The sequence below is a fragment of the Zootermopsis nevadensis genome, unplaced genomic scaffold (assembly GCF_977971745.1).
Source record: "Zootermopsis nevadensis isolate Lab colony 2312 unplaced genomic scaffold, Znev_1.0 Znev_ptg000009l, whole genome shotgun sequence".
NCBI lineage: Eukaryota > Metazoa > Arthropoda > Insecta > Blattodea > Termopsidae > Zootermopsis > Zootermopsis nevadensis.
In genome coordinates this window covers 3,903,586-3,916,994 of record NW_028259141.1, presented here as the reverse complement: position 1 = coordinate 3,916,994, position 13,409 = coordinate 3,903,586, and the positions used below count along the sequence as shown (strand labels likewise).

The 13,409-nt window shown below is 38.6% G+C and overlaps 1 protein-coding gene across 1 annotated transcript; it reads left to right on the top strand.

Annotated features, from left to right (window-relative positions):
- Positions 1-6,665: 6,665 nt before the first annotated feature.
- Positions 6,666-12,249, top strand: LOC147874396 (uncharacterized). The gene is made up of 6 exons (XM_087345979.1): positions 6,666-6,779; positions 7,540-7,757; positions 8,738-8,900; positions 10,486-10,611; positions 11,102-11,224; positions 11,646-12,249. Exons 1-6 carry the CDS (start codon positions 6,693-6,695, stop codon positions 12,000-12,002), a joined length of 1,074 nt encoding a protein of 357 aa, XP_087202105.1. The 5' UTR covers positions 6,666-6,692; the 3' UTR covers positions 12,003-12,249.
- The last annotated feature ends 1,160 nt before the right edge of the window (positions 12,250-13,409 follow it).

Below are 13,409 nucleotides of genomic sequence, written 5' to 3'. Positions count from 1 at the left end.
TTTTTCTTTTTTTTCTTCTTCTGTTCTTGTTGTATACGTTTTTCTATGTTTATCAATGTAACTCTCCCTTCGTTTTTCTTTATTTGTTAAGTTGGTCTGATGGATTAGTTCTTTACGTCGCTTTTCAGAGGCCAACTGTTCTTGATCATTCAACTTTCTACGTCAAATCAAACCCTTTCAAATCTTCGTCTGTTTTTCTACATGTTGTCGTTAATATGGTCTCGTTTATCAATGTAAATCTCACTTCGCTTTTCTTTATTTGTTAAATAGGTCTGATGTTGTAGTTCCTTAAGTAGCTGTTCAGAGGCCATCTGTTCTTGGTCAGTCGACTTTTTACGTCCAGCCCCCACCCTTGCAAATCTTCGTCATAAAATCGATCGTAAAGTCAATTTTCATAATACTTTCTTAATCGTAATATATGGAATGAGTATCAGTTTTCCTTGTTGGAGTTGTTGGAATTGGTACTTAAAATACTTGATAACGTCTTCTTTCACTTTTCTGATGTTTTAAGCCAACTGTCAGTCAATATTCAAGAATGCTAAGTGCTCCTTCTGGAGCATCGATAATGCGACTGGCTTGATATTTTTTTGATTTCTTTGTTGTGAAGCGTTATTTGTTTCTTATTTATGTCTGATGTTTTAGTTCTTTACGGTGCTGTTCAGAGGTCAACAATTCTGGTTCAGTCAACTTTTTTCGTCCAGCCCCACCCCTGCAAATGTTCGTCTTAAAATCGATCATAAAGTCAGTTTTCATAATAGTTTTCGTAATCGTAATATATCGAATGCGTATCAGTTTACCTTGTTGAAGTTGTTGGAGTTGGTACTTCAAATACTTGATAACGTCTTCTTTCACTTTTCTGATGTTTTAGGCCAACTGTCAGTCAATATTCAAGAATGCGAAGTGCTCCTTCTGGAGCAGTGATAATGCGACTGGCTTGATATTTTTTGATTTCTTTGTTGTGAAGCGTTATTTGTTTACTCGGCATTGTTGTGGAACACAACAATGCCGTGTAAGCAAATATCTGTTGGCATTGTTGATGACGTCATTTTTTTACGACAAATTGGTTGAAGACAACGACTAATCACAAATTTTTATAGTATAGAGCAGGGCGCTCATTTCGGAGCTCCTACGGGGGGGTTGGTCAAGTTTGTAACACGCAACCAACCTTGTGTAAGAAACTAAACTAACCGCCTCGAATTGACGGTTAAAACAATAGGGGGTTGGTTGCGTTTTGAAATCTTAAGTAACATGCTAAACTAACTGCCCTTCGGGGGGTTAGCTAAGTGTCTCATTCAAGTGTTTTATCACTTGAGTAAGAAACTAAACTAACTCCCCCCCGAATGGTGGTTAAAATACTTGACGAACCTCCCTCCAGGGGGGTTTGTTGCGTTTTAAATTCTTGAGTAAGACACTAAACAACCCCCCCCTTCGGAAGGGTTAGTTTATGTCTCATTCAAGTGTTTCAACCCTTGAGTAAGAAACTAAACTAACCCTCACCCCCGAATGGGGGTTTAAAACACTTGACTAACTCATCATTCGGGGGGTTGGTTGCGTTTTAAATTCTTGAGTAAGACACTAAACTTACCCCCCTTCGGAAGGGTTAGTTTATGTCTCATTCAAGTGTTTCAACCCTTGAGTAAGAAACTAAATTAACCCTCACTCAGAAATGGGGGTTTAAAACACTTGACTAACTCCCCATTGGTTGCGTTTTAAAATCTTGAGTAAGACACTAAACTAACCCCCTTCGGGGTGTTAATTTAGTGTCTTATTCAAGTGTTTTAACCCTTGAAGAACAGTATGACTTGGATGAATATTATTATTATTATCAGATTACCTTTTTGGTGTTGGTAACGTCTTCCTTCACTTTTCTTCATTTCTTAAATAGTCTAATGCCGCTGTTCGGAGACGATATAGAGCAGTGATAATGCGACTGGCTTGGTACTAAGCGTTATTTCTTTACTCTGCATTGTTGTGTACACGGCATTGCTGTTCCACAACAATTCCGTGTATAAACAAATATAAGGTGATAGTGTTGATGACGTCATTTTTTGACGAAAACGACGACTAATCCTTTCGGAGCGCTTCTTGTAATCTGATATTTTACTTCTTTACGTCGCTGATCAGAGGCCAACAGTTCTTGGTTAGTCAACTATCTACGTCCAACCACAACCTTAACCTTGCAAGTATTTCCCCCTTCGCTTTTCTTTATTTGTTAAGTAGGTCTTATGTTTTAGTTTTTTACGTCGCTGTTCAGAGGCCAACTGTTCTTGGTTAGTCAACTTTCTACGTCCAACCCCACCCTTGCAAGTCTTCATTTGTTTTCTTCTGCTCTTATGTTCTTGTTAAATAAGTTTTTCTACGTTTATCAATGTAAATCTCCCTTCGCTTTTCTTTATTTGTTAAATATGTCTGATGTTTTAGTTCTTTACGTCGCTGTTCAGAGGCCAACTGTTCTTGGTTAGTTAACTTTCTACGTCCAACCCCACCCTTGCAAGTCTTCATTTGTTTTCTTCTGCTCTTATGTTCTTGTTAAATAAGTTTTTCTACGTTTATCAATGTAAATCTCCCTTCGCTTTTCTTTATTTGTTAAATATGTCTGATGTTTTAGTTCTTTACGTCGCTGTTCAGAGGCCAACTGTTCTTGGTTAGTCAACTATCTACGTCCAACCCCAACCTTGACCTTGCAAGTAATTCCCACTTCGCTTTTTTTTTTATTTGTTAAGTAGGTCTTAAGTTTTAGTTCTTTACGTCGCTGTTCAGAGGCCAACTGTTCTTGGTTAGTCAACTATCTACTTCCAAACCCACCCTTGCAAGTCTTCGTTTGTTTTCTTCTGCTCTTATGTTCTTGTTAAATAAGTTTTTCTACCTTTATCAATGTAAATCTCCCTTCGCTTTTCTTTATTTCTGAAATAGGTCTGATGTTGTAGTTCTTTACGTCGCTGTTTAGAGGCCAACAGTTCTTGTTCAGTCAACTTATTACGTCCAGCCCCACCCTAGCAAATCTTCGTCTTAATATCGATCAAAAGTCAGTTTTCATAATACATTCGTAATCGTAATATATCGAATGAGTATCACTTTACCTTGTTGGAGTTGTTAGAGTTTATACTTCAAATAGTTGATAACGTCTTCTTTCACTTTCCTGATGTTTTAGGCCAACTGTCAATCAATATTCAAGAATGGGACGTGCTGCTTGTAGAGCAGTGATAATGCGACTGTCTTGGTACTAAGCGTTATTTGTTTTCTCGGCATTGTTGTGTTCTACAACAATGCCGAGTATAAACAAACATAAGTTGACATTGTTGATGACGTAATTTATTGATGACAACGAGGAATCACAAATTTTTATAGTAAAAATAATAATAGTATAGTAAAACTAGAGCAGGGCGCTCCTTTCGGAGCTCTTAGGGGGTGTTGGTCAAGTTTGTAAAACGCAACCAACCTTGGTTAGTCCCGAAGAGGTGTTAGTTTAGTGTCTCATTCAAGTGTTTTAACCACAGAGTAAGAAACTAAATTAACCACAACGAATGGGGTGTTTAAACACTTGACCAACCTCCCGAAGTGGTTTGGTTGTGTTTTAAAATCTTAGGTAAGACATTAAACTAACACCCGTGTATAAACAAATATAAGGTGATATTGTTGATGACGTCATTTTTTGACGACAACGATGGCTAATCTTTTCGGAGCGCTTCCTGTAATCTGATATTTTACTTCTTTACGTCGCTGATCAGAGGCCAACAGTTCTTGGTTAGTCAACTTTATACGTCCAGCAACACCCTTACAAATCTTCTTATTTTTTCTCTTCTGTTTTCTGTTGAATAGTTCTGATGTTTTAGTTCTTTACGTCGCTGAACAGAGGCCATCTGTTCTTGGTTAGTCAACATTCTACGTCCAGCAACTCCATTGCTAATCTTCGTCTGTTTTTTCTTTTCTTTTTTTCCCTTCTCTTCATGTTGTATACGTTTTCTATGTTTATCAATGTAACTCTCTCTTCGCTTTTCTTTATTTGTTAAATATATCTGATGGATTAGTTCTTTACGTCGCTGATCAGAGGCCAACAGTTCTTGGTTAGTCAACTATCTACGTTCAACCCCACCCTTGTAAGTCTTCTTTTTTTTTCTCTTCTGTTTTTTGTTGAATAGTTCTGATGTTTTAGTTCTTCACGTCGCTTTTCAAAGGCTAACTGTTCTTGGTTAGTCAACTATCTACGTCCAATCCAACCCTTGCAAATCTTCGTCTGTTTCTCTACATGTGTCGTTAATATGGACTCGTCTATCTTTGTAAGTCTTACATCGCTTTGCTTCATTTGTTAAATAGTTCTGATGTTTAAGTTTTTACATCGCTGTTCAGAGACCAACTCTTCTTGGTCAGTCAACTTTCTACGTCCAACCCCACCTTTGCAAATCTTCGTCCGTTTCTTTCCCTTCTGTTCTTATTGAATAAGTTGTTCTATGTTTATCAATATAAGTCTTCCTTCGCTTCTCTTTATTTCTTAAATAGGTCTGATATTGTAGTTTTTACGTCGTAGTACAGAGGACAACTTTTCTAGGTCAGTCAATTTTCTAAATTTATCAATATAAGTCTTCTTTCGCTTTTCTTTATTCCTTAAATAGGTCTCATGTTGTAGTTCTTTACGTCGCTGTTCAGAGGCCAACTGTTCTTGTTCAGTCAACTTTTTACGTCCAGCCCCACCCTTGCAAATCTTCGTCTCAAAACCGATCATAAAGTCAGTTTTTATAATAGCTTTCATAATCGTAATATATGGAATGAGTATCACTTTACCTTGTTGGAGTTGGTACTTCAAATATTTGATAACTTCTTCTTTCACTTTCCTGATGTTTTAGGACAACTGTTAGTCAATTCTTAAGAATGCGACGTGCTGCTTCTGGAGCAGTGATAATGCGACTGACTTGATATTCTTTGATTTCTTTTGTTGTGAAGCGTTATTTGTTTACTCGGCATTGTTGTGTCAACTTCAAGAATGCCAACAGATATTTGTTTACACAGCATTGTTGTGTTCCACAACAATGCCGAGTAAACAAATATCTGTTGTCATTGTTAATGACGTCATTTTTTGAAGACAAATTGGTTGAAGACAACGACTAATCACAAATTTTTATAGTAAAAAAATATATACTAGAGCAGGGCGCTCCTTTCGGAGCTCCTAGGGGGGGGGGTGTGTCAAGTTTGTAAAACGAAACCAACCTTGGTTAGTCCCGAAGGGGAGTTAGTTTAGTGTCTCATTCAAGTGTTTTAACCCCTGAGTAAGAAACTAAACTAACCACCCCGAATGGGGGGTTTAAACACTTGACCAACCCCCTCGAAGGGAGTTGGTTGCGTTTTAAAATCTTGAGTAAGACACTAAACTAACCCCCGTGTATAAACAAATATAAGGTTATATATATTGTTGAAATCATTGTTTGACGACAACGACTACTAATCCCTTCGGAGCGCTTCCTGTAATCTGATATTTTACTTCTTTACGTCGCTGATCAGAGGCCAACAGTTCTTATTTGGTCAACTATCTACGTCCAACCCCACTCTTGCAAGTCTTCTTTTTTTCTATTCTGTTTTCTGTTGAATAGTTCTGATGTTTTAGTTCTTTACGTCGCTGTTTAGTGGCCATCTGTTCTTGATCAGTCAACTTTCTACGTCCAGCAACTCCATTGCTAATCTTCGTCTGTTTTTTTCTTTTCTCTTCTGTTCTTGTTGTATACGTTTTTCTATATTTATCAATGTAACTCTTCCTTCGTTTTTCTTTATTTGTTAAGTTGGTCTCATGGATTAGTTCTTTACGTCGCTTTTCAGAGGCCAACTGTTCTTGGTTAGTCAACTTTCTACGTCCAACAAAACCCTAGTAAATCTTCGTCTGTTTTTCTACGTGTGTTGTTAATATGGTCTCGTTTAACAATGTAAGTCTTCTTTCGCTTATCCTTATTTGTTAAATAGATCTGATGTCTTAGTTCTTTACATCGATGTTCAGAGGAAATCTGTTTTTGGTCAGACAACTTTCTACGTCCAACCCCACCCTTGCAAGTCTTCGTTTGTTTTCTTCTGCTATTCTGTTTTTGTTGAATAAGTTTTTCTGCATTTATCAATGTAAATCTCCCTTCGCTTTTCTTTATTTGTTGGTTAAGTGTTTTAACCCCCCATTCGGGGGTGAGGGTTAGTTTAGTTTCTTACTTAAGGGTTAAAACACTTGAATGAGACATAAACTAACCCTTCTGAAGGGGGGTTAGTTTAGTGTCTTACTCAAGAATTTAAAACGCAACCAACCACCCCGGAGGGAGGTTCGTCAAATATTTTAACCACCATTTGGGTGGGTTGTTTAGTTACTTACTCAAGGGTTAAAACACTTGAATGAGACACTAAACCAACACCCCGAAGGGCAGTTAGTTTAGCGTGTTACTAAAGATTTCAAAACGCAACCCTCAATTCGGAGCGGTTAGTTTAGTTTTTTACACAAGGTTGATTGAGTTTTACAAACTTGAACCCCCCCCCCCCCTTAGGAGCTCCGAAAGGAGCGCCCTGCTCTAGTCTTCTTAAAATAATTGATACCTGTTTGTATAATTCTGTATTTGTACTCATTCATCTTTACATAAGGTACACGTGTAATTTAATAAGTTTTATTATATTTTAAAATCTCTTTTCTGTTATTGTGTTCTGTCTCAGGTGCAGGAAGGATCATCGCTGCTATGGCAGTTGCTATGGATACAAGTGAGGATATTAACGAGGAGCACAAGCGGATATTGAAGGAAGAGTTTATAAATGCTCTCGATCAGGTATGTTGATTGATCGAATGTCCCACTGGCTAAAATGATTTTTAGTATAAATTTGGGTTTTTCATCTGTGCTTCTGTGCAAACCATTTGTTATGTGGTCATACCTTAAGGATTCTGTTGACATTTTAGAGTCGTAATTTGTGCTAAAGTTAAAAAAATTATTTGTCATAACGTGGAGAAAAGTTTGTTTTACATATTTGTGACACATACATTTTGTTAGTGTTTTTATAACAAATTTTAAATTTATGTTGTGATTTATTCAATACAACTTTTTTTGTTCTTGATGTCCATAAATAGTTTCTAAATCATCACCCATCTTCAGTATTCTTCCTAGCGCTTGACTTACCGACCTGTTATAGTAATTATTGAGTCATACATTTATAGACATTTGCAGGTTTTCCTAAGCATTATGTTTATCTGAATTTATTTTTTATGTGCATTTTATGAGTCCTGACAAATCTCCTGTTTATTTTATAGTGTAGTGTGTTATCTGTTATTCGTTAAATTTGTATTCGTTTCTTCGTATCTTCTTTTATAATCAAGAATTACGTTACTTGCCGTGTGTCTCGTAAAACGTCCTCCAGGTGGTATTTATGTCCGCTGTCATAGTAAGTGCTTTATACACGTAGATTTTCATATGTCTCAAGACTAAAGAAAGTTTAGCGATGTATTACAATAGATAGGCAGTGATAGGGAGATAAGATGTAGTTCACGCGGTGCCAGCTCGGAAGCCACATTCAATGTTATTGATTTTAATTCAGATTCCAGTGGATTATGACTCGTCTGGGAAGCAAGTTGTATCGGTGCTCAATCTGGTTCTAGGAGCAGGAAATAGGAATGACACCCCTGTCATTCCACATGGAACTATTCTCACTTCATCCCACATTTTGGAGAACATCATGAACAGCGTTTATCATGAAGTTACAGATCCGAATTCGGGGACGCAAATGTCTAGTTCAGAACTCATGAATACTTCAAGGTATGGACTGCATATCGTCTCATTTCTCACTTTTATCTTTATATGATGCATCCAGCATTGAATCCTGTAGTGAAGCGCTGGTGACTGGGTCATTACTGTACAAGTTTCCCATATGGTTTACAACAGTTCTTATTTTAACTTGACTTATTTGAAACCAATCCCATGTTGTAGATTTACAGCATGTAAAAGAACCTTACGAGCATGATACAAGATGTTTCGTATGCAAAATTCAGCGACCATTTCTCACCCAATTCTCCTGATTAACTGCTAGATGGCTCTGGCAGTCAAAAATCAGGATTGAGTAGAAATTGTGCAGAGTGAGTGGGCTGGTCCCTCACTACTCGCAAATTCACACTTCAAGGACTAAGAAACCTCTGATAGGAGGTGGCAAAAACCCACAACTGGGTTGTAGAGCCAAGAAACAACAACAACATTTAAAACCAAAGAACTTTGTTTACAATGTCTTTCATGTGTTCATTTCAAAGATTATCTTAGCATGTCTTTGGTCTTAAGTAGGAAATGGATGTAGGGGGAATTTGGACAGCGATTGAGGTCCGTTTAAAGGTTGTGTCCAGAATTGCACCTGGAGGGACTTGAGAAAACTACAGAAACTTCCGTCACAAAGCGGGTTCCTGGCTGGTGCTCAAAATAAATACCTTTCAATACAAAGTTCACCTGGTTAGTAAACAGCTCTAGGAGCTCTGATGGTTCGATACCGTTTAATAAATGTACATATCTATATGGCATCTGCTGGTAAGAACTGGGGAAAACCATGAGAAACCTTTGATTGCAAGGCAGTTGCAGACAATTTTAACATTGTTCCTAGAGTAATAATATCATGATGATGTCAGTTTGAATGAAGGAGCTTATTATAGGATTCAGCTGTTTACTTTAGTTAGGATTAATTTCACTTTGATTCCACATAGTTTTGCAGATCTGTAAGCATGAATACTACTTCAAATTTTTTATACATATTTTAGAGTGGTGATGGACACTATGGCCGTCTTGTTGTCCAGCATGACGCGTAATATGAATAATATGACAGCGAGTACATCTTTTCCTGAAAGTATGTCGGGAGCGCCGGAACCGGATTATCCTGCATACCATGATTTGGATCCTACATACATTGATAACGTAGAAAGCGTACGTATAAAAAGGAATTCTCTTTTATTTGTTGGATGTAAATGAAAGGAAGATTACACTTAGCAAGAGCGTTTACAGTGCAGAAATATTATTGGATTGTTATTTTGACAAATGTTGGTCTTTAAGGGTGCCTTGTTTGCGCGTCAGCCTTAACTTTATCTAGCAGTCTTGGAAGTGGACATTGGACATGAGGAATCAGAAATTTATTCGCCACCTTTCTAGCAGACGTTTATGATGAATTTCTGAATCATAAGAAGCGTAATCATTTTGCCTGTCTCTAGGCTTATCAACCTCGTGTGGTAATTACAGAAGTTAATATAGGTTTTTCTAAGCATTATTCTTTTTCTTAGAATATATTTTTTTATGTATATCTCTTGAGTCATTTAACATCCAGTTTTTCTTATAGATTTTATTTGTTGATTTTTTTAATTACCTGGTTTTAATATTGAGTAACAATAATTGAGTGGACTGTCATCTCAGATTGTGATGCCTTCATAGGTGGTTTCATAGTTGAAGGGGAATGTAATGCCTGCATCTTCAGAGTAAATGGAGGTAATATATTTCTTGGAAACACTGTTACCCACGTACAAGTGTACATGATATTAGAAGTCTGATCTCAATTTTCTCATCTTCAGCGCTGTGAGAACCTTAATTCTTGAATGGATAATTCAGTGTTTGGACACCAACTAGTTGTTTCTTAAGGATTTGTGATATGACATCCTTTCATGCAATTTCATTGTGAGATGTTGGCAACTACCTAACTAGATGGCTTAGGAAACCTGGAGGTTCATCGTCAATTTAACCAAAGCCCTCTATTGGTCCCTGTCCTTCGGTCAGCAAACTCATTTCAATTGCCTTGGTCATGCCAATGAGTCCACCCAGTTTCAAGTATAATTTTTTTAAGATGAAAGGTCGATACCCTCGCTCCCAACCCCTCAGATGAAAGACCACCCCTCGTCGGCTGTCAGGAACCGCTTATTCAATATATTTGCAGTTAACATCCATTACTGGGGGCTGTCCCTCCATCAGCAACCTGAGGACGCACCATGTTGCGGTGACAGGGACATGGAAATGTTGGAAACTTTTTTACAAAATTCTACATTCCATGTAACATACATGAAACTGTTATTAAGTACAGTGTTGCATGTTATTGGCTCCTTGCGTATGAATCGTGGTTTCTGTATGACATATTTTAACATGTGCTAGCTAATTTGGTAGTACTGAGATACAGTGAATTTAATGGGTGCAGCACAGAATTTTGTTTTGTTTTAATTTGATTATTTGATAAGCAGGCCTTTGCATTTGGCATAATGGTTGTACCAACCGTAAACAGGGTATTATCTCTTCGTATTCATTTCAGATGTCTAAATAATGGGGTGAATAAGAAATTACAATGTATCACTGTTGTGTAGGATTTGAGGTTTTCACGGCGGTGAGTCTGAGGATTGCTGCCTTCTGGGTTGTTGCACCATATAGTGTGGTAGAAATTTACCGACATATCAGAGGTCCCACAAAACAGCAATCTTCTTATCACAGTAGTGCTAGGGTTTGTGTTTTTGATTCTTTGTTACTTTCTGTATTTTAGTATAAGACAGCTTTCGATAGCATCGTGACAGCAAACGAGAATATTGGGAAAGCAATCCTGCACCAGCAAGGCGAGGAGCAGAAGGAGAAGGTGCTAGATGCTGGCCCCATAACTACCTGGATTAAGGTATGTCTGTCTGAATTTGTTACACAATTCTACCCACTTATGAGAGTGCTAACCTGGGACAAGAGTTGTGCAACGATTGTTGGTCGGGAAGCCTGAGGGGAAGAGACCACTGGGGAGACCTAGACATGGATGGGAGGATAATGTCAGGCAGGATCTATGGGAGGTAGGAGTTGAAGGGGACTGGATTTTGTTGGCCCAGGACAGGGTCCGGTGGAGGGCTTTGGTTAATTCGGTGATGAACCTTCGTGTTCGGTAAGCCATCTAGTTAGTTAATTAGTTATCGGAGTGCAGCATAGTCTTGATTGACTTCTTCCTTGTGTGATTGGTTCATGCGTATTCAGTGACGCAGATTTGGAGTCGAACGAGATGTACGAATCATTACAAACAGTGATTTGTGAAGGACAGAAACAGAGGCTATCATGACCTATCTTTAGATGTTATCCTGGCATTCACCAACTGTGACTTAAATTGAATTTGTCTATTTTTTCAGGTGGATAAACCTAAAAACTTGGCAGGCAAGTTTGTTGAATTGGGAAACTCTGGACAGGGTGTAAAGGTATCCAAAGCATTAGCTAAAGCAATAGAAAACAACACGGATTACGTAAGAGTTCAGGTAAGATATACGTGGCTTGCGACCTTTGGAAAATTGGCTGATTAGTGCTGTGTAGTCACCATTTAGCCCTTTCTTTAGCAACATTTTGATAATTGAGAGCTGTAATTTTGTAAAGAAAGAGTTTATGTTAATTATGAAAGTCTAACATGTTCAAGTCTTTGAAGATATATTTATTTGGTGACATCTGATAGTAGTTTGGCTTGTTATTGAAATCATTGTTCTTGGTTGTAGTCTGGTAGATACTGACGGACTCTTCGCCCTGATGATGATGGGGATAATACGTGTCTTCGAAACATCAGTCAGTATCTGCCAGACTACGTGGCACAGCAATCCACTTGCTTCTTGGTATGATAATTAGAAACCTTAAGTACTGTCTCAAATTCTCATAGTTTAAGTATGGGAACCTTCTCTTTTTGCAAAGGTTACTGTTGCAAATGACAATCCTCTTCAGTGGGATCCTGACAGCAAGGATATCAACACAGGACTTATGCTGGCTAATATCTGGAACAGAGAAACTAACAAACCGATCGATCTGTATGTCACTCCTCGCATCAGCAATAAAACAGAGCATATGGCAGAGGGGAAGGTGACTGTACCTGTCATAGCAGTTAACAACACAGATTTGTTAGAGGACTACATTACAGTGCACAGGATACCATGCAAGAAGGGGCAGACACCCTACCTAAAGTTCAGTCCGCTGGATGGTCCATTCAGCAAGCTTCAGGTGAGTGCTCAATATACGAGGTGCGATCAGAAAGTTTCAAGACTGTGTCAATAGAGGGCGAAACGGATGTAGTACGAGCTTCTGCCGCTAAGGGGTTGGGCCAACATTCATAGTGAATCAGTGTGCCAGCCGGCATCATCGAATTAGCATTTGTTTCTTAGTTACGGGCGTTTTGTTAGTGCATTACACCGACCCTCCTGCGATTTCGGAATGGCGGATTTTCATGAACAAATCAAATTTTGCCAAAGACTCGCCAAAACGGCTACGGAAACCTATGAAATGCTAAAGCAAGCATTTGGGGAGTCCGCAATGGGTCGTGCACAAACTTTTGTGTGGCATTTACGTTTTAAAAATGGCCGAACCTCTGTCGATGATGACGAGCGTTCTGGACGACCATCTTCGAGCACAACGCCCGAAAATGTTACGAAGATTCGGCAGGCCATTCACGAAGATCGACGTCATACCATCAACGACTTGTGCGACATTGTTGGGATAGGCTATGGGACCTGTCAGCTGATTCTAAAGGAAGAACTCCACATGCGACGCATCCCGTCTGAGGACCAGAAGCAGAATCGACTTCTCGTTTGTCAGGAGCTCAAAGATCTTGCAAGAACCGACCCAAACTTCCTTTCTAAGCTCCGTGTGACTTCTTCCACTTCCCAAAGATGAACATTCAGCTAAAGGGAAGGAGATTTGAGACGATAGAAGAGATTCAGGCAGAATCGCAGATGGTGCTTGACAGGCTGACAAAGAAAGATTTCCAGGGATGCTTCCAGGCTTGGCAGCGGCGCTGGGATCGTTGTGTTCACTCCCAGGGGAACTACTTCGAGGGTGATGGATGAATTTAATACCTGAGATAAGTGTACGGGTTTTTATAGGTGCAGTCTTGAAACTTTCCGATCGCACCTCGTATCATTGTATGAAGGATTGTCAAATGGGGAATAGTTGATCGATCATAACTGGCAAAGTGATGATGCTCAGAGGCAGACAAATGGTAGGTTGAATAACTGCAAAGAAACTGCAGCTGACACTCTTAAGATGAATGCACAGTGAACACTTGTCGTAATGACGCTAGTAGAAGCAAACAGTCCTTGCTGACACAATACACAACATATACTTAATTAAGAGGACTGTAGTTCCAGTGATCTTTTGTTGCTAAATACTCACCATTCTGTCAGCAGATAACTTTGTGGGTTACCTCTGAAAAGTTCTAAGTGATCAGGTGTTTTATATCAATATTGGTATACAGTAAATATCTCTCTGTATTAATTTTTAATTTACGTAAGTGTTACAATTTTATAGTTCCTGGAAGGTCTTGATGGCAGAAGCAGACCCTCTGGATGGAGGAACTTGATATAATGATAATAAATGTTTCACTTTGAAGATTTCTGTCTTCTGGGTTGTTGCGCTGTGATGAATATTCATCGCCCTGATGATGGAGGCAGTATGACCTCTGAAACG